Here is a 21,327-nt window from a genome sequence, read left to right on the forward strand (position 1 = left end):
AATGTGCTGCAAATGACCTAGCAAAAATTACCAGCTGATAAAATGTGAAGCAGGACAGTTTCTGCCTATTGAGTCCTGCTCAATAATTGTTCTAATGAAAGCCGAGAGGAAAACTTGGTGGCTTTTCCTTCTTCCCCCTCTAGAATTTTCACTTCTGAGTTCACAAAAAAAATGAAGTATCGCTTTTCAGTTGACTGCAGTATTTCACACGACTGGAACACATGATTTAACACTTCAACAGTTTAGAACTGAAATGCTTTAACTCTTCCACAAAGGAAACTATTTGTAGATCACTGTTTGTGCAATGTCTCAGCCTTACACTGTTCTGGTCAATCTAAAGCAGCTTTCTTTGCATGTGTTCATTTGAAAACCCTTACCTATATTTTCTTCTTTCTAGGATAATATGAATATCTGATTCAATATATCTTAGAACTGTAATCTTAGTGCTCTAGACTAATTTTAAAATCCAATGATTTTCTTTTATCCCCCATCTTTCACTCCTTTTGTTGTTGTGTCAAAGTGTCAAAGACTATGTGGTCTTGGACTGAATCTGTCAAAGCTGCTAACAGGGAAATTAGTAACAAATTTACAAAGCTAGACTGTACTGCAAATACATGCCACACTCCCTTCCTATGTGGGCAAAGAAATATCCCTTTGCCGGGTGCAATCTTTGGTTGCAGCTATTTGAGCAATCTAAATTAGTATTTATTAAATTCTATAGAAAAGCTTGAAAGTGGCTCAATCTTAGCTCTCTTTAATTCACAGGAATAAACCATACTTTTAAAAAACGTTTATTCAGATACCTCTCATAAAGATACCTGTAGTATATTCAATATACATCTTCCCTCATTCCTTCAAAAACACTTAAGCTTTGAGGTAATTTAGGACAAAATATATATAAGGGCACTTAAAAAATAAAAGCAAGAGATCAGTAAACAAATTGTAGGCAGGATAAATAGAAAAATATTCAGTCTTCCTTTCATTACAGACAGTTTCAACAAAATGCACTTCAAAAAGCAAAATAATCAAGTCACTAAGTTGAAAATTAAGTGTATTTCTCAAGCAAAACTGACTTAAGCAATTATTACACCTGAGTTTACATTTCAGGAATAGGGCCCATAACAGTACAAAAGAAAGAGCATCCAGGGGCAGACCTTGATCTCCCTATCCCTTATACTCAGAGGGACAGAAAAAAAAAAAAAAGAATACTCAAAGCTATAAATTTGTATGCTTTCTTGCTGGCTCCATGTGGGTAGAATATGGTCTCTCTCTACAGCAGCAACTTCATTCATGCCTGTCTCACTGCACAAAGGAACCTATTCCTGCAGAAGCTTTGGGGAATGTTAGCATGGGTGTCCTGCTGTCCCAGAGGGACCTTTTAAGTTTGAAGAGTATTATTCCAGAGATGCAAGGCACTTGCTGGGAAGGTCTGAGATGAAAACTGCGCGTTTGGAAGACTGTTCCTCTGTCCATTCAATAGATAAGAGAGGTAAGGCTATGCCACACATCCCCTGTCAGATAATTCCAAAGGAACTCTGATCTAAAATGTGGCATCTTCTGATACGCATGAAGATTATTACTTTGGAAAGCATTACTTCATTCTCACTTATATGCTAAATTGGAAGACTGCAGTACTCTAAGTAAGATAGTTTTATAGTTGTAAAGATATGCTTTGGGAATGAAATAAGAACATAGGTTGTAGTTCTCTAGGCTGAATGAAAAAAGCTAATCAGAATCTTCATCATCAAGGTATTCCTCTGCATTACTTAATGTTCGAGCTGTACCTGGAAAGAAACAAAGTTTTCTTTTAGTCTGAGATAAAAATTAGACAAAGCCTCAAATACAACAACAAAACAAAACAAACTCCCCACTGATTTACAGTGCTTGACAATTAGTATATGAGAAAACTGATTCATGTATCATTTAGTTATGCTAGCACTATACGGATGTTGGGGCTGAAGATCTGTATCTCAAACATGGAGTTCTTCAGTAAGGTCTGCAGCGACGCCACAGCCCTTCATTCAGTGACTAAGCCAGTCCACACCTCCTAGTCGGTTCTCAGTGACTCTCAGGAGCCATCTTCTGGCTCTATAGAAGATTTGCAGCGGAGCTGCTGCTAATTTTATTTTCTGTATACATTATCTTTAAAGTGCGAACAAAAGCATGACCGAGTTGACAGACAACTCCACAGTTTTCTTCCAAATGCTTAGTTGGCTGCCATTTTTAACACAAAATTGAATACATTCCATCTACTGTCTTCTCTTTCCTCATTATTTTTTTTTTACTTGTGTTTTCAAGTGTATCTTAGATCTCATTTCTTAGGATATTCTTTAACAGTTATGACACAAGAATGTGTGCGTTTATACACAAAACAACACATTTGAGTGGTGGTAAAATAACCTTTCAAAGAGCAAACAAAATATTTTATTGATGGACTGTGATATAAGCTGTATCTGAATAGGAACAGATTTGAAAATGGGGACACGTAAACTACTGCAACAGGACTGAAATTTTGAAAAAGATCCTTTTCAAATTGACAGATGCTTGAAACACTAAAATGTAGAATCAAGAGTCACAGAAAAAAAGAAACTAATACAAATGACTAAGATAATACAGAATAAGAGAAAAGTACATGGTCCAGTGGTGTCAGAGATTATAAAAGACCAAACTAACAGAGAGAAATAAGTAAGGAAGCTAAAATGGATCTGCAGTTAAAACTGACATCAACTCTCATAATAAGGCAAACTTGAAAACACAGTGTGAGAATATCAGAGTCTGCCAGAAGAAGTGCAAAGGATTAAAAACTAGTCAGCTATGAAACAAAAATAATTGACGAGTGATGCAAATGCAGTAGAAGTAGGCAGTATTTCTACAGCCAGGAAACACAACATTAATTCAATTATTTTGGACATTAGAACTAAGAATACTCCCATTATCAAATGTGTTTCTAACAGACAGAAAAAAATGAAGTCAGTGCTCCAAACAGGATTAGCTATCATTAGAAAAAAATATTTGTATTGAAACATAGGAAAGCTTGCTCCTAGTTGTAATTGCTTTCTTCCAAGTCAAAACTGATGTCAATGTTGTCAACATTTTCTATTTGATAACAAGAGGTAATACCTCTTGTTATCAAAAAACTGGCTGCTATTTTTGCTGCAACTGATCATCAGCCTTCTAAAGCTCCCTTCAGCTATTCCATCGTTTATCCACAAGTTTGTATACCTTCAGTTCTCATGCCTTCCATACAGTGGTACAGTTGCTAGACTGCATATCGCAATTCAGTCCTTGTTCAGCTTTTTAAAGTTTTTAAAGTGGCCTTGTATCTCCTTTTCAGGATTTTGTTGTTGTTCTTTTCATTTGCTTAGTTTGTTTTTAAACACAGTCAGTGTGCTATTAGAAGGGATGAACACCACTGGGAGGCAGTGAGACTATTCTGATAAATGTAAGCATTTTTTCTTTTTCTCTATTGGGGAGTCAAATTGGTGAAATACAGGAATAAGGAATTTTAGAAGGAGCAAAAAGAAAACAAAAGAGAAGTTTCTGTTGATGTTGGCTTAGTTTGGAGTAACAGGTGTGATTAAGAAGGCACAAACCATATTGTTTCACACCCTGTTTCTTACAGTGTAGTACTCTTAAAGGAAGTTTGTTTCCATCCTTGCTTTTCTTCTGAATAGCCCTTACTGTTTCTACAACAAACTCCTTTGACTCTTGCTGACAAAAGATGGAATTTTGCAGGGAGTCAGCAACACTGAATGTTATGAACCACAGGCCTCTATCACAGCTCTGCTGAACTATCCCATTCAAATAGACCCTTCCAAACAAACTTTTATCCTGCGTGTCTCCAAAGTAGTTATTACAACTGTCAATATGTTGATATTTAGTTTAAATTGTAAGCGTCCTCAAGAGATGAAAAACATATTGGAAGAAAAATCAGAAATACCTGCAGTCTGTTTCTTCTTAAGAAGTGAAGCACAAGCTGCATTGGTTGCCATGTCTAAAGCCAGTTTCTTCTCATTGTTCTTCAGATCTGTTCTTGCCCCTTTATAACAGAAAATTCCCATCATGACTTAGTGTCCAGGTACATCTTAAGCAATGGTATTATGAGAAGATTTTCAGTAGCATGGGTAAAACCACTCAGACTAACGGACAAAGGAATCTCATCTGTGGACTGATCTGAAGCAGACTAAAAGCTAAGGATGCTCTTCCATAAGCTACAGTTGGTTGGGGAAATTGTTGGCTGTTCTGCCTCCCATTTCAGGAAGCAAATGGAACTTCTGTTCTAGGGTTAAGTTCTTAATTTTGTCTATAAGGCAGTATAAAATTTATCTGGAGCAGAAAAAAATTTCCATTTCTCAAACAGCTGCCAAGTTTTCTGCAAGGCTTATACAATCAGGCAGGCAAGCTGGCTAAGGACTGTACCTGAGTTATAGGAAAGGAGTTTAAAAAACACACATTAATAAACATTCAGGAAGCTAGTCTGCCATACAAATTGTTGAAATCTTGGTGAAGATCTTTACCCTTTGCCAGCAGCATCTCTACAATATCTGCATAACCTTTCCATGCAGCAGCATGCAAAGCTGTGTCTCCCAATTTGTTCTGTGGAGTTAGAGGGAAAAGCAACAGGATTAAAACACAGCAAAAAAAAAAAACCAAAAACTTCTGGCTTGCACCATGGATTAATAGCATCACATCTTTAGTGTAAGGGTCCTACCTGCTGGTTCAACTCTAGGTTTGCTTGTGTAAAGAGAACATCCACTATATCTGCAGAGAACAGAGAAAAATAGGAGTTTAGTGGAAACAAACTGTGCTTGTTTGCACAGAGTATCTTAGTTAAAATTCAATGAAAGAAAGATCCAATCAGTTAATGAAAATCTCTAAAAGCCAGAAAACATTGAGAAAACAACCATCAGTCACCATGAAACACTACAACAAAATATACAACACTTTTTTTTTTGGTCTGTCCTTCTTGCCACTCTGCTTCTAACAGTTACAGTGATTAGAATGATCCCTCCAACAGCAGCAACAAAATACATAGCATTTGACAGATCTGAACTTCGCTTTAATTCTTAAAAAAAAAAAAAAACAAAAAACAAACAAAAAAAAACAGAATAGCATAAGAAAATCCTGGCTTTATTTCAGCACAGTAACTTTATCAATGTGTCTAAAAAAAAGGCAAGAAAATCAGGAGTCACTTATTTGAAATTAATTCTTTCATACCTTTGTGGCCTCCATGGCATGCCCAATACAGAGCTGTATTTCCAGCTTTGTCTAAGCCATTGACCCCAACTTGGTTATCCAAACACTCTCTCAACCAGCTTAGGTTGCCTGAAAAAAAATTCCATTTTACTGATTATTTTTCTTTAAAAAGTTAACAAAATAATTTAAAACACTCAGTTCTCTCTGTTCTATGAACAAACAAGGTTTATTACCAGCAAGAGTTACGACTTGTAAAACAATCAGTTTAGTTCATAACAAGCATTTCTTACTCCACTCCCAGGAGATCTTCAGGTACCTGCATTGTTAAATGGATAACACCAGCCCATTTTTGCTGCGCATACAATCACGTCATATTTAGTGGCAATTCTACCAGGCTGTAAACCAGCTTCTGAAAGATGCAATACTTCACTAGATAGCTAGGTCAAAACACCAGGGAACCAAAACAGACAAAATATCCCCATCCTAGATATATTTGATATTTTAGCACAAAACAAACTGTTTTTTAGCATTAGCATGACACAACCAAAATCCAAATCACACTTACCTCGCTTGGCAGCTTCATGCAGTGGGTTATCAATAGACTCTGCTTGTTCTGCCACTGAAATAAAACATGTAATAAATTCTATTAAGTCTGAAACAGGATATTTGATATCTGCATGGAAATAAAGCTTTTTCTTAGTTCTGGAAGTGCCAGTAATACATGAAGACTTCTGAATGATAAGACTAGACCATGGGTGTCCAACCCTTTGGTTTGCCTGGGCTGCAGTAAGTGAAGAGGAACTGTCTTGGACTACATACAAACCATGCAACAGAACTCATGTACATAAGTAACAAAACTTCATATATATACAAACACTTATTCTATGCATACATTACATATATATATATAAAATATATAACATTATAAATATATAAAATAACATATATGTGTTATTAAAACATAAAAAAACAACAACAAAAACATAAAACTAGTGAAATATTTTACCTTGTTTTCATGAAACTAATGCATCAATGTCTGGTTCAATGGAAATGGTTGCAATTCTCAGTGAACTCTCAAAAAGTGAAGACCTTTGTTAGATATTTTTGATGAAATATTACTCTTCCTGTTATTCAACCTCGATAACCGTTGTTCACAAATGTATACATTGCCAAGAAGTGATGATGTAAATACGGTGTGATTGTGAACCACAAGATATTTCTCTCTGTTAAAGCAGGTCTTACAAAAGTCTAGTATTGTGGAATCATAGAATGGCCTGGGTTGAAAAGGACCACAATGACCATCTAGTTTCAACTCCCCTCCTGCTGTGTGCAGGGTCACCAACCACCAGACCAGGCTGCTCAGAGCCACATCCAGCCTGGCCTTGAATACCTCCAGGGATGGGGCATCCACAGCCTCCTTGGGCAACCTGTTCCAGTGTGTCAGTGACCTTTTGTGTGTGAAAAACTTCCTCCTACTATCTAACCTAAACCTCCCCTGTCTCAGTTTAAAACCATTCCCCCTTGTCCTATCACTATCCACCCTTGTAAACGGTCATTCCCCCTCCTGTTCATACACTCCCTTCAAGTACTGGAAAGCCTAAATGAGGTCTCTCCCTAACCTTCTCTTCTCCAAGCTAAACAAGCCCAGTTGCCTCAACCTTTCCTCATAGGAGAAGTGTTCCAGCCCTTTGATCATAGTAAAGAGACATAGACAGATTTTCCTTTAAGTTGAATGCTAGATTGCAACTATATGTATTCCTTTTGAAAATGTGCAGCAATATATTTGCATCAACTAAAAATGGATTTGCAAATATACAAGAAGATTTATCTTTTTGGAAATCTTGAAATCTATGTTCAAATCACTTTATCAAAACTGAAAGCAAGGCTGCATATTTTTCACGGGTCTATGTTTAGCCAACACATCAAAATGCACATAATTATTTACCATAATCTGAGCTTGCCATAATTTAAGTTTCATTTTGAACAGTGCAATCATTTGAAACAGAGAAGTTGATTTTCAAATTGAAAATGCATGTTGAATTTGATTAAACAAGTGGTTAAATCCACCAAAAATGCTAGCTCTATGAACCCTTCTTCATCTTCAAGTTCAGGCACAAATTTTCCTTTTGATTCCACTTTGCAAATCATACAATCTTTTAGCATTTCACCCCAACATAGCCACCTTCCTTCAGAACGGTAGATGCCCTGACAATCAGTATCCATACTTCTAAAAAACTCCTGAACTGGCCACGCTTCAGTCCACTGGACTTTATGAAATTCACAGCTTTGATGATGACCTGTATGGCATTATCCATTTTTAAAGCTTTCACACAAATTTTCTGGATGCATGACACAATGACATTTCATCAAATGTGAGTTGCTCGTGGCAACTGCATTATCTTCTATTAATCTTATAAATTTCTACTTTTTACCAACTATCCCCAAGGCAATGTTGGTAGCTGTACTGCATACATTACAAGGGTTCAGGAAAATCACTCTAATGTAATTTTTTACTGCTTCATACAGACAAAGAGATTTAGTCGTGTCTTTTAATGGCATCAAAGAAACCATTTATTCAGTGGCAATATATTCATCAACAATACCTCTAAAGAAAATGGCAAGTTCAGCCATATATGTAGCAGGTTTCTGCAGCTAATGTCTTTCCAAATTGTAATCTTTGAAAACTGAGAGTTTTCTTACAAATTAAGCATAGCGTCATACTATTTGTCTTGACAAAAAAATACTCATCTGTCCATAGTTTGTTTTACTCCCTTCATTCAAAATTTTTCTTTTACTGTGTTTTGGTTGCGTCTGAGACGCAATGGCAGGCTGAGATACAAGCATTGGAAATCACTGTGTTTTTCTCAACAAGCAGCACAAGCATGTGCCACGCATAACACACACGGGGCTTGAGGCAGCTGACTGCATGTGGTGGGAGCAAGAGGCAGATTCAGCCCTCTGCCCCCTCCATGCCTTCGTTTCAATCCCAACAGAGCTGACCATACATCAGTGGTTTGACTGTTTCCAAGAGATGGGTGGGCACTTGGGGCAGCCTGCCATTATGAAGCATGGTCTTGCATTGTGAGCTATGCCAGGCTGCATGCAACCTGTAGGCTGGATATGCCAAGACTAGTCAGATAAAATTCAATATATTGTGTACGGAAAAGCAATTCAAAGAACAGTCTGTAAAACTTCAAACAGCAGCACTGAATTGGTCAACAGCTGCAGGTCAGTGGAAATCTGGTAATATTCTACCTCAGTTGTTACATGCCTTTCTACAGTTGTAAGATGTTTTTAAGCAGATGCAAGCAGCTAGGCCTTTCAACCTATAGACTGCCATCTGTAGTTACGAGATAATTATTTGCAAGGGTTATCTAGAGGGTAGCTAAAAAAACCCACTGTCAATAGCATTACAATTTATTTTACAGAGGTTTTCATTTTCACTGGAAAACTTAGAGGAGATCTGAGGATCAAAACTGCTTAACCAAAGAATATAGATGGAAGTTCAGGCTTCTGCAGATCTTTGCTTCATCTCACAAGTTTTAGGTTTTACTAGGGAACAGTACCCATCAGTTCCCGGTCAGTGTCCTGTTGCAACAGCAAAAAGAAAATGAACAGTGCAGTGGAACATTTGGAAGTCAGGCTGTGATTTGGCAACTCCTTTTTAAAAATTTTTTTACGTAGAAATATCTGTAACTAGTAAGGGTTCAATCTGAGACGAGTAGGCTCTCCAAAACCCTGCTCTGCAGTTTATTAAAAAGGCTGGGACAACATAAGAGTATGTTTCTCAGATCAAACTGCCATTACCATCAGGTGCAAAGCGGGTAAATATAACATACTTTAGCTACAAAAAATGGAATACTAAGGAAAATCGTGACCTATCCAGACCTTTTCTTACTTTGGTGTATATTCCTCCCATAACAATTTGCAATTGCAACATTTCACATTTCTGCCTATAGCTGTGAATAAAATAAAATATGCATGTTAGATACCAATATTTCAAGTTAGTGTAAACAGTGAACAGAATCACAATACACAGAATCAGAGAATTATCAAGGTTGGAAAAGACCTCTAAGATACTCCAGTTCAATCATCCACCTATCACCGGTATTTCCCACTAACCCATGTCCCTCAGTACAACATCTAAAAGCCTCTTGAACATCTCCAGGAACCACCTCCCGGGGCAGCTCACTGCAGCACACAACCACTCTTTCAAAGAAGATTTTCCTAATGTACAACCTGCATCCCCCTTGGCATAACTTGAGGCCGTTCCATCTAGTCAATACAGAGTCAGAGAAGATGGTCCCAGAGCAGACAGCCATCAAACAAATAAAATGCCCCAGTGACACTGAATAGTGCTTGTACTACAAAGCAGCAATACTAGTATCACTGGCAGAAAGCTAAAAATAATTTTGTTCTTGTAAAACTTCAGTTATAAAGAGTTCAGTAATAAGTATTTTTCATGCATTTGATTCTGGCTTCATCAGCTTTTCTATTCAATGTCTTAAAAAGTGTTTCTTCAAGCCCAGCAGATGGAGCACAAGGCCCCACCAGAGCCTAAGTATTTCCATGTTTGTCTCCACTTTTCTCAAAAAGATTGCAGAGGAGCACAGAACTTCACCAGGAAGGTAGAATGTTTATACAGTTAAGACTAAATCTAGGCTGTCTTACTGCGATAGCCAACGAAAGAGGCTTTGGGGCATTGTGCGCTCTCTGTTTAAAGAAGACAGATTTCCAGTATTTTTCATTTTTAGTTCTTACATAGACTTCTGTTCTGCTTACACATTAAATTTTTGCAAATGCACATACACTTCTCTGGCCTGAAAATCAATGACTGCTTGAGGTTGGAACCAACCTCTGGAGGTCACTTGGTTCAACCTCTCTGCTCAAGCTGGGAGATCCAGAGCAGGGCACCCAGGCCCATGTTCAGGCTGCTGTTGAAGATTTCCAAGGAAGAGACTACAACCTCAATGGGCAACCTGTATCAATGCTCTGTTACCTGCACACTAAAGAAGTGCTTCCTGATGTTCAAAAGGGAACCTAATGTTCCTGTCTGTGGCCCTTGCACTAGGCACCACTGTAAAATACCCAGTTCCATCTTCTTTGCAGCCTGCCTTCACGTATTCATACATGCTAATAAGGACCCAAGTGAACCTTCTCTAAGAGAAGCTCCTTAAGCCCTTCCTTACAGGTGTGGAGTCCCTTCATCATCTGCATGGCCCTTTGCTGGACACTCACAAGCATGCCCATACCTCTCTTGTATGGCAAAGCCCAGAATTGCACATAGTACTCCAGGTACAGTCTCACCAAAGCTGACAGAAGCTAAATGTTGCTCAGATAATTTTTCAATAGGAGTTTTCCAAAATGATCACAGTAGAAACACAGATAGAAATAGCTGTTGGCTTAAATATAGCACACTGCAACATCCAAAGGAAATAAGAACACAGGTAAGTATATTTAAATCATTATCCTGTATAACAGCAACTGCTCTGGCAGATGGCAAGAGTACAGCCAGTCCAGAAGTCACAAAGTTTTTCTAAAAATGAAACTGCATGCCAGAGTCCAAACAATTGCATTATAGCTTTCCACTCATATCTCTGCCTATCTGTTCCTGGGAATCATAGGCAGGGAATCATAGCACTGCTACCATTGTGTCTCCTGGTGAAGAAACGACAACACAAAGCAACCACACTGTTACCAAAATAATAACAGTTTTGATGCAATCTGTCATGTGACATGGCTATTCTGCCTACATTTCCGGGGAGGACTTTAAAGAACTGTGTTAACTGCATCTGTGGCTTTTCAAAGCGATTTTAGCTGAACATGAAAAAGCAATTGCAGTTCTGTCAAAGCAGAATTTTCTGTAGCTGAACAACTTCAGTAAAAAGCAATAAATGGCAACAGAACAGTGAGGGAAAAAAACCAACCAAACAACAACAACAATAAAAACAAACTGAGTAACAGAGTAGTATCTACAGAGTTGCTTACCATCTGCTTTAGATTGCTGTCTATATACAGAGCTTACTTAACAATTTGAGTATTGATTTATTGATTAGCTTGGTAAGAAGCCACCCCATGCTGTGTCAGACTTCTTGATCTCCGAGTCACTGAAAGCTCTGCCTGCCTATCATTACGTTTACTTAGAAAAAACAACATACAGACTGAACAAATACTGCTGATGAGAAAAATCTTAAAAATGAGAATACATTCATCACAGATACGAAGAATATAAGGCTACGAGCTTTGTGTATACTCTGTTGAACTCTCCTCTATTTTTGTTCTTCCTCTCCCTAAGGTTGTCTGTTTTCACATGCACATCCAGAAACAAACACTTGGCAAACTCATGGCCTGTATGCTGCTGATGGATGGCGATAAGTGATATTGTAGAAATATTCTGAAATACTCTGGTAGAGTACTGTTGAATGCCAGCATTTTTATCAGTTTCTGAAAGTAAGCATATCAGTAATTTTCATATAGCCATTTCGTTTGATTGTAAGTAATCTTACCAAAGGAAAATATTCTAGACATTACCATAGTTGCTTGGAATTAGTCCAGTTCTCCCCTTGCAAGTTCCTTTCCACCAATTTGTATCACTCTGGAGAGAAAGGAGAGAAGAGTTTAAAAAGGATATACTGCATCTCAGAAGCATTTGGACATATGTGTATGGGATGTGTCAGACTCACCATGTCTGAGATGTAAATGATATCACCTTCTTCGAAGTACAGTTCATCTGGCTTAAAGAAAAAAAATAAAAAAGGTAAACAGAAATACGAATATTTGTACTTAGATAGAATAAGCACCTGTAAAAAGTAGAATATACTGAGCATTTCCTTCAAAATATTAACACCTCCAGTTCTACAGAAACTGGATAACTGCCTGACTGTCTGTTGTTTGACTTGCCTGCAGCCAACTTTTCATACCTTTGATCTCCCTGAATGCTAAAGACAGACTGTAGCCTTTCCTACTGAGTCCTGTGCAACAAAAGCAGTGAAATATATCCCATGTTTGTTAACTTCTTCCCCTTTCTTGGCTGGTCCCAGACTATCAACACTCTCTCAGTTCTCAATTACCCTTGTTGCCTTTAGAAGAAAAGTCATATTTATACTTTATATTATATATTATATAATATATATATTATTATATATACTTTATAAAGTTATATTTATACAATGAGTATCCTTCAACAGACTTCTTCACTGAAGAAGCAGTACAGCAAATCTGATAGTTCAACCTCATCACAGATAAGTGTTATTATGGATAAGTTTAAAAATTAGTCTTCCCAATCCCTATAATCTAAATATACTTACCGTTCTAGGCTCAAATGTATATAGGGCCCTGAATACTTTAACCTGTCCTGAAAAAAAAAACGAAAAAAAAAGAAAAAATAAATATGATTAACATTGTCTAAACACATTGCACCCATATACGGAACCCATATACAAGTAAATTCCTTAACTCCTAAAACTGCTTGCTGAATGAGTCTGTGGCATGCCCATAGCAATGAAAGTGATGATGAAAACAGTCAAACAAAAAGCATAGGTTCTGAGGAAATGCGTCAACTGATCAGACAAGTATATGTTGCCTGTCCAGTACATCTTACACTGCATTCATGGCTCACCACCCTAGTCACTGTAAGTACTGCCACTGATTTCTGATGCAAAGTGTTGTTTCAATCATATGCAACAATATAAGCCATACATATTTTTTCTTAATAGCATCTTAAATGCTTCAGAATTAAGGAAAAAAATAAACAAAACAATGACTGATGTCTGCCATACATCCCCATATTCATTTGTAATTGTTATTAATCAGGAAAATAATGCAATGACACAGCAATCACTGAAGGATTTGAAGAAAAATGACAAACGGTCAGCAAGTCCTATTTATATCAGGTACAGAAGTTATGATATTCTGCTCAGATGCACGAAATAAACTATAGTGTTTACAATACCTCTAAGTAGACAACGTTTATTTCAAATAGGGTGACAGCATCCACGCCCAGAAAAAAAAAAGAAGAGATAGAAGTCTAATTTCATTAATTGCAAAAGATGCATCCCTATAAGCGTTTAAAATATTCAGTATAGGTCTATTTCAAGGTTACAAAGCAGAAGATGAACAGGAGAAGAAACATGTACACTACATAATTCTATTAACTGAACTCCTGAACTCCGTACAGATTTTTATTTGTTTTGAAATATCTGCAGTCTGAACTCTGTAGTTTCTTTCTGAATATCACAGTGATGCAAGTAAACCACACAGTAATTGAGGTTCTTGAGCTGTACTTTTACATGTTGTATGGTTAACTTATAATCAAAGCAGTTGTTATTTTTGAGTAACACCGTAAGATTTCAGTTTGGCTTTACTGGTGCACTTTCACACAGCAGCCATATCTTAGACATAAAGGGTTCAACACTTAACAGGCATGTGCCCTGGAAACTAAATGCCTGCACTATGGCAGCAGCTAAAAGCATGAAACCTTTCTTATTCATTACCTATGTGAAAACGACCAAGAGCACAAACAAACAAACCAGACAGTAATACCTCACACTCTAAGAGCTTTAGAATGAAGCATCCACATTGTGGCTGGAATTCAATTAAAAACAAGAACAAATAGGAACAAAAACAAAAAGACAGACAAAGAAGAGATGACAAACCAGGAGGTGTGGCATTAAGGGGTGGATGGTATATGATACTGTTCCTTCTCCTAGGCTTTCTTATAAATGTGATGGCACAATTTATGATAGAACTGCATACTAAATCCTTTAATGATTTCAACCATCATCCACCAATTTTCAAGGTTTTATTTAAGTAAAAGGAGAAACTGGAGACTAAAAGGGAAGATAAAAAACATTTAAAGGGGAAATGAGAAGATGACAGAAGACAAGGAAAAGCAAGAAATTTAGATTTGTGTGTACAGTATACAATTCTGGTAATAACATACTGCATCTGTAATAGTTTTAGAAAACTAGAAAAGAAGAAATGAAATGCAGATAAAAGTACTGTTGAAACACTGTTTAAACTATAGACAATTTGCTTTATGTGTGTGCACTATAATTTACAACAGAAATAAGACCTACTTCCCCAAACATCAAGATATCACAGCACAACATATTCTAAAACACTTTGCTCTGTATCTGTATCTACAAAACTGCAGATCTGGTTAACTTTAATTTTACAGCACTTCATCTGGAAATTAAGCACTACTAATTTCTGGCACTTTCAAATTATCTTTTAAATATTTACTGATAGATACTAAAGCCTGCTTATGGTGGTGAATTTAAGAGCTAAGAACAATAAGACTTACTACTTCACAGAAATTTTTTTTAATGCAAAAAAAACAAAACAAACCAGTCTGGAATATTTAAAACAGCAAAACATAAGGACTAAGAGGGAATATTAAACTAGTATCCCTGTTCTGGAAATAAATTGTCTTTTATTAGACCTGTGAGTAACTACATTCACTTGAATACAAGTACTTCCACTTAGCGATGCACATCCCCAGGCACGTGGTCAAAATTACAGCTTTCACTGGCTGGTGTCCTTTGGAATTAATAAGCTCACAGTCAGGAAGTGACTTTCATCCATTCACCACTTTGTGAGATTCCTGTAGGACAGAGAACTAAGGTAAAAGCAGTGATCTGAACTTTGCAAAGCTAACAGACAATACCTCCCAACCATGTATTTGTAAGAAAATAACGAAAACAAGGGGAACTGTGTATTTTTGGTATTTCAAGATACCGGGCAAACAGCCACGACTTTACCTTCTAGATAGATAAAGACTATCCCTTCAAAAAATAAAATCAATCAAGGCATAGTGCAGCGATATGTCCCACAACAAATACTTTCCTCATTGCAGGGACAAATCTGAATAGTCCTTTTCAGTCCCATACTTCTGCCACAAGTCTTTTTCCCTTCTCAAAGGATTTGCATTAAACATCTGCAATGCAACTATCTGACAAAAAAAAAAGATATTACACATATTACGCTGACATAGAGCAAGGCACAGGAACTCCCCATGCCACAGTTTACCAAACTCTCACTCAGCAATGCAGTGAGGTGACTTGTCCTAAAACCCATCTGAATTCTGTAGGACAACTTCTCCTACAAAATAATTAGGAAAGCAAACATGCAACTCAGATTTATCATAGAGCCCTCTCTTGGGTAAAGCTGATTTGTCAGCACAATGAATAGCAAATTAAATCCACGAAAATAAAGGAATGGAGTGACTAAACAGTAACAACAGTTTAAAAAAAAAATGCAGCTTCTGATATGTACTGATTGCTGTCAGGATTCACAGTGCAAAATTTAAAAAATGTTTTCTCAACAATCAGAAACATTTTGTTTCCTCCTATCAGTTTGATGTTTAATTAATTGCAGCATAACAAAAGGTTGTTTTCAAAGATGTGCTAAGTGTCTCTGCAAAAAGGATTTAATTGCTCAGTGATGGATTTTTCTCCCCATATCCCTTCTGTTCTTTTACCTCGGCTTTTTAGGCCATCATAAGATGCTGCCATTTAAATTCCCTCTTTTACAAACTACTTCCTACTCTCTTCTTACTTGCTTTCGTCTGTGAAAGAAAGAAGGCTGATTCTTGGCTAGCATTATTTATTTAGATGTTTGTATGCCAGTTCCAGGGTCAATGTCAGTTTCAGAGTGTCCTCCCAGAACACAATTCATGCATTTTATTTTCTCTGAAGCAAGACTTCTTTTTGCTAAGTGCATTGGCAAGAATTGCACTCGGCACTGGTCTGAGACCCTATAAAAGAACTACATAACCTGGCAACAGCATTTGGAAGGCAAAAAGTTTTGTCATGAAGTAGTATTGTGGATAAACTACAGATCAGGATCTTTCATAATATGCTTGCATTTTGCATTAGTAAGGAAAGAAATGTCTTTATCACAATAGGCATATCTTCAAAAACATGCCATTTTCTTAGAATATTAAGGGCAGATGGAAGCTTTTTCCTGACTTTTCAGGAACTGAAAAATAAAGTACTTTACACTCAGATCTTCAAGGTCTAAAGAGAGGGAGTATGTTTTACAAGACTGCTGCTTTAAATTTGGAGTTTTGCTCACAGCACACAGGCACAACAGAGTATGATATTGCATTTAAATAGCATTTAAGTATTGTTTTAAGTGAGGCAGAAAAGAGGAGGTCCCACTGTTTGGAAAGCCACCTTCCACTTTTCAGCAGTACTTAGAAAGGGGAAGAGCACATAGGAACGCAAATGGGAGAGCAGGAAGGGGGGTGTTTAGAGACACGCAGGAAAGAATCCAAAGAGCAGACTACTACCAGCATAGATGACAAGGTAGGGTAGCCCTCTAACAGTCACAGGCTGCACCTGACAGCACATTTGTTCTTTCTGCTCCACAGCATTTGTAGACAGAAAATCATAATTCAGGATTATTCTCAGAGAAAATGCATGTGAGTGTACTCACTTTGTACTTGAAATGAACAATTTCACAAACGAATTGTGACTAGCACAGTATGATGCTGAAATCTATCTATTACTAGTTTAATTTTTGCAAATACAAAAAACACCTTCACTTGTAGGAGGCTTGTCGTGGCTTGCAGTAATTTGAATGATTAGGGTCAGAAGTACAAATTTAGCATTCACATTTGTGCTGTTTAATAGTTCTGTTGATGTCTCCTGCATATAAACTCACAGCTGCAGCATAATTACCTAAACTCACACACCTACTTCTCCCTAGCTAACAGAAACCCTTCTGTGACTACACAAGGAAACAACCCAGGGTGATGGACTGCTGAGACCTTACGGATGCCATTCAGCACAGATCTTCCGCTCCTGTCAACGGCAACTGCCACAGCTTCTGCTTCACCTCAGTAATGTGAAAGAAACTTGACTCTGGTTAAAACTAAGTATTTATATTCAGAATTCTATTTTTAACTTAGAAAAACTGCAAAGGCTGCAAAGGCAACAGACCTACTTTATGGTAGTGTCCCTTTATGTTACACACACTTGCTCCCTCCTTCCTCATTTCCTCTCAACTGGAATCATTAAAAACTGCAATTTCCTTCAAAGACTTGTCTTTCTCTGTAAAAGTTAAGTGTTGTGTAGTCTTTAGCCCAAGATCAACAAACTTTACTTTATCTGGAGAACACAAAAGTAATAAAGGTAAAGAAAAAAATAACATTTCCAGTTTCCTAAGAGCTCTTACTGCACACTGTATGAGGCCCTAGCCAAAAATGCATAACCACCATCATTCAAGGAGTCCACTAGCAGGAGTCAATGCAGCTTGTCAGGTTCAAAAGACTTAAGTAACTTTGATAATTAGAATTAACATAAGACACAGAATGTTTAGGAGGTTAATGAACTCTAAAAAGAATAATATTGTTTGAGATATGAATAGAGCTTTTGAAGGATGGAGGGGAAATCCTACTCTTGCATAATGCTGATGTAGAAGAAAGCTTCAATTATTTTCAGCTCTCATTTCACTCCTCTGTATCTCCAATGGCAAGTTTGAATACGAAAAAGAAAAGCTTTCAAACTAGTACAAAAAGCTCCAGCAGAAAAGCAAAGTGAGAAGCTTGTTTTAAAGGAAAGTCTCAGAATGCTAGAAATTAAAAATTTCCCCAAGCCATGAAAAACATTCACAGCCTGTTACTCAAGGGCTAACCACAGGCCCCAGAATACAGGCTCAAGAGCTGACAAATGTTGTTAGAGGATTGTCTAGAATCTAGAATGTCAAAGATTGTCTAGAATCTTTGATGTCAAAAACTTTTCCTTCACAACTGAAACCCAACACACTGCTCTTGCAGCCACATTATTACAATGAAAGAGCCTTCTATCAAATAAAAATCTACTGAAGAAAACCCCACTCATTGCTATACTTAATATTTTTCCCCTTAGAACATCCTGTTTTGCACATTTTCAAAGCACCATCTGGGCATTCATGTGTAATTGTAATCTTCAACAGCCCTGTGAGGAACGCACTCACAGCTTCAGAAATGAATATAATACTAAATACACTTCCTTGCCACCAGCTCTATCTCCTTCCATCCCCACACAGTTAGCATGTTTTCTTCCTGAACATTTCTTAAAGGACTGATGCAGCCAGAGTCTTATTCTTTCTTCTATCTGCTTCAATGCTGACCATCAAGTCTTATTTTTCCTTCTATCTGCTTGAATTGTGGCACAGCAAGTAGATTGCTGCTTTGTGACCAGGACGGTTTACAGACTGGATATAAGACAACAGAAAAAATAACACAGCTTGAGCAAACGAACCAAGACATTTACCCACCTGCAGCCTAGAAGTTGGTAACAAACAGAGCATTATGCTACTCTAGTTTCAGCACACGCAGACTCCACGTTCATGTCTTTAAGTCAGTACGCTTTAATGTCTATAACCTCCATGAAATTCAGTGACACTGTTAAAAGTGTAACTGATATTACAAAGGCAGACAGACAAAATATTTTGGAGGAAGCCAGAAGACAGCCTCTTCCTGAAAATGGCTTAGGGGGAGAAAGAAAAGAAAAAGAAAAAAAAAAAAAAAAAAAAAAAATCAACAATAGCATCTGTAAAGACTTTCCTTCTTCAAAATGGAGGGACTCTGTAAAACGACTTTTGTGATCCCTAAGAGTAACTACCAAGAAAGTCTCATTCTCTTCCTCTTTCTTCTTCGGTCATTTATTCCCATCCATTTCCTTTTGCTGCGTCAAGTGATCATGTGGCAAACCAGATCGGCAACTTCATTAGAACATGAAAAATAACCTGAAGATGAGCAGAACCCTGCAGTGCCAGAGCACCAGCCCAGCCTGCTGTGCCACCGAACCAAAGGACAATGTGACAGTAAGACACAGAGAGCCTGTCTGTCAGCAGCCTGAGTCTTAGCACAGCGTGCACCGCCAAGCTGGGGATGCCCAGCGTTAAACGTAGAATGAGTCTGACTGATAACTCCGCAAGCCTGAACAGTGTAAATCCTAGACTTCCGTAAGATTCTTACGCTAAGCCTAACCAATCATTTTGCAAATCGGACACTGAGTAACCCCTTGACTGGAAAAAATTCTTCTTCCTGCCTATCTGGCTGCTAAAAGCAGCACCACACCCTTCTCATCTCCCGGAAGCCCACACAGCTCTTTACGCACCTTCCCGGCGGCAACCGCGGTGCCGGGGCTCCTATCGCTGCCTTTTTGCTATTTCAAGTCAACTCCGAAAGATGCTCAGTGGGTGAAAGACCGGAGCAAACTGTTACATGAAAGAAGTTCTGAGGCTTTAACAGAACATCAGAAGGTGGGGGATGACCGACTGAGTGCTCCTAAACCCAGTCAGCAGTGCTTTGTTTTGCTTTTTTTTTTTTTTACAAAACCCTGCGATTCGCTATGAGTATTGAGAAGCGAAGTTCCGCGCGGGGTGTCCGAGGACAGACCCGCAGCGCTCGGGCGGCGCCGAGGTTAATGGCGGCGGGGCGGGGAGAGGCGGGGGCCGCCGGTTCTGACAGCCCTAGCCCAGCTCCCCCGCTGTCCACGTGTCAGCCGGCACTGGGCCGACCCGCGCCCGCGGCGGCCCGCGCTGACAGCGAGAAGACGGGGAGGGGAGGGGAGGGGGCGGCGGGCCTAGTCCTGAGGACCCTCCCTTACCTGGCTTGGCGGGCTTGGGCGGTGGCTTGGACATGGCTGCGGCGGGACCTGACGGGCTGCGCAGGTGCCTCGGGGCGGTGGGGATGATCGGGGCGAGCCGCTCCGCGCTACTGGGCACGGTGCGCGGCGACAGCTGCGGGGAGGAAGGGGGTGGGCGGGCGCCGGTATCCTGCGCAGCGCCCCACAGCGGCAGCAGCGAGCACCGCACCACCCCGAAACACCCTGCAACCAATCCGCTCTTCGCTCTCCTCTGCCTGGTGGGAAGAGCACGGGAGGGGGGAGGGCGGCCAATCGGGGTGCGCGGCCTGAGGAGCAGCCAATCGGACCGCGCGGTGTCGGAGAGGGCGGGACTGATTGCCGGGCCGCCGGAGCGCGGCAAGGGGGTGGGCTTTGGTTGGGTTCGTGGGTTTGAGCTGCGCTGAGCGTCCCGCGGGTCAGCACCTCCCGTGTGGGAGCTCTTGGGGCGGGGTGGCTCGTTTGGATGCTGTCGTTGCACGTTTAATGCTCAGCCCGAGGCAGCTCTGTGAGAGAGTGCAGTGGAACTTCACTCGGCTCTTTAAAGAGGCCGAGTAACTTCCGAGTTGTGTGCTGCAACGCTGGAGGCCAGTTTGCCTTCGCCATTTGAGTTGTACGTTGTTCTGAGGGAGGCAGAGTTGATGTTTGGTTGGGTTTTTTTTGTTTGTTTCGTTGGTTGGTTTGTTTTTTTTTTCCAGAAAATTGGGATTAAGATTGGTATAGCTGGTGACGTAAGTTGAGTCCAAAGCTCAGCACGTGTGCCCAGGTGTTACTTGGGCTGTGCCGCAGCATTTCTGTGGGGCAAAGGCTAATGCCCCAGAACGCAGTTTAGTTTGAAAATAGCATTGGGGTTTTTGCAGATCATGTTTCAGATGTTTTGCAGATCATGATCATATCGTGAGAACAGGTAATCTGTTTTCATTCTTCACATTGACAGCCAGTGCCATGAACACACAGTGAACTGTGGAATTCAGGAGTTACTTTTTAAACATCTTTCTTCCCTCAGCACATCACTGTCTTCTGTTGTTGGTGGTGTGTTTTTTTTAACAGCTGTTTTGTTGTTTGTTTGTCTTTCTACCTCAGCACGTGTTTACATTTGGATACTGTTAATGATTGAGCTAGGATTGTATTTTTTTCCAGGTACTTCTGTGCTAATCAGTAGCGGTAGCACTGAATCTCTCAGAGTTCTCCTCAAATCATTAAATACTGTCTAAGGTAAAATACATAGAAATCTGTGACACAGCATTTGTATTGGAGGGTTTTGTTAGCATTTCAACAAGCAGCTGAGGTTCTGACAGTAGGTTTGTGGAGAAAAAAAAAAAAAAAAGACAGAAAACAAGTCTTATCTGTAACCAGAATTTCTTAATGACTATTATGTTATTAATCACTGTTGATTTTGCTGAATTGAGAGTTTTCACTGACTCTGTTTCTGACAGTGGAAAGGAAGAACTGAAGAGAAAACAAGCAATGAAAATACTGGTGATTGGCCTTGGAGGGTAAGTATTAGAAAATTAAA

At 39.0% G+C, this 21,327-nt stretch overlaps 1 protein-coding gene across 1 annotated transcript; it reads right to left on the bottom strand.

Moving 5' to 3' along the window:
- Positions 1-1,725: 1,725 nt before the first annotated feature.
- OSTF1 (osteoclast stimulating factor 1) lies at positions 1,726-19,830 on the bottom strand (the record flags this gene model as incomplete). Its single annotated transcript, XM_079548665.1, has 10 exons — positions 1,726-1,784; positions 3,941-4,039; positions 4,518-4,596; positions 4,712-4,761; positions 5,218-5,325; positions 5,762-5,815; positions 11,728-11,791; positions 11,880-11,930; positions 12,504-12,550; positions 19,797-19,830. 10 exons carry the CDS (start codon positions 19,828-19,830, stop codon positions 1,726-1,728), a joined length of 645 nt encoding a protein of 214 aa, XP_079404791.1.
- Positions 19,831-21,327: the final 1,497 nt, after the last annotated feature.

The sequence above is a fragment of the Tetrao urogallus genome (genome assembly GCF_951394365.1).
Source record: "Tetrao urogallus genome assembly, chromosome: Z".
NCBI lineage: Eukaryota > Metazoa > Chordata > Aves > Galliformes > Phasianidae > Tetrao > Tetrao urogallus.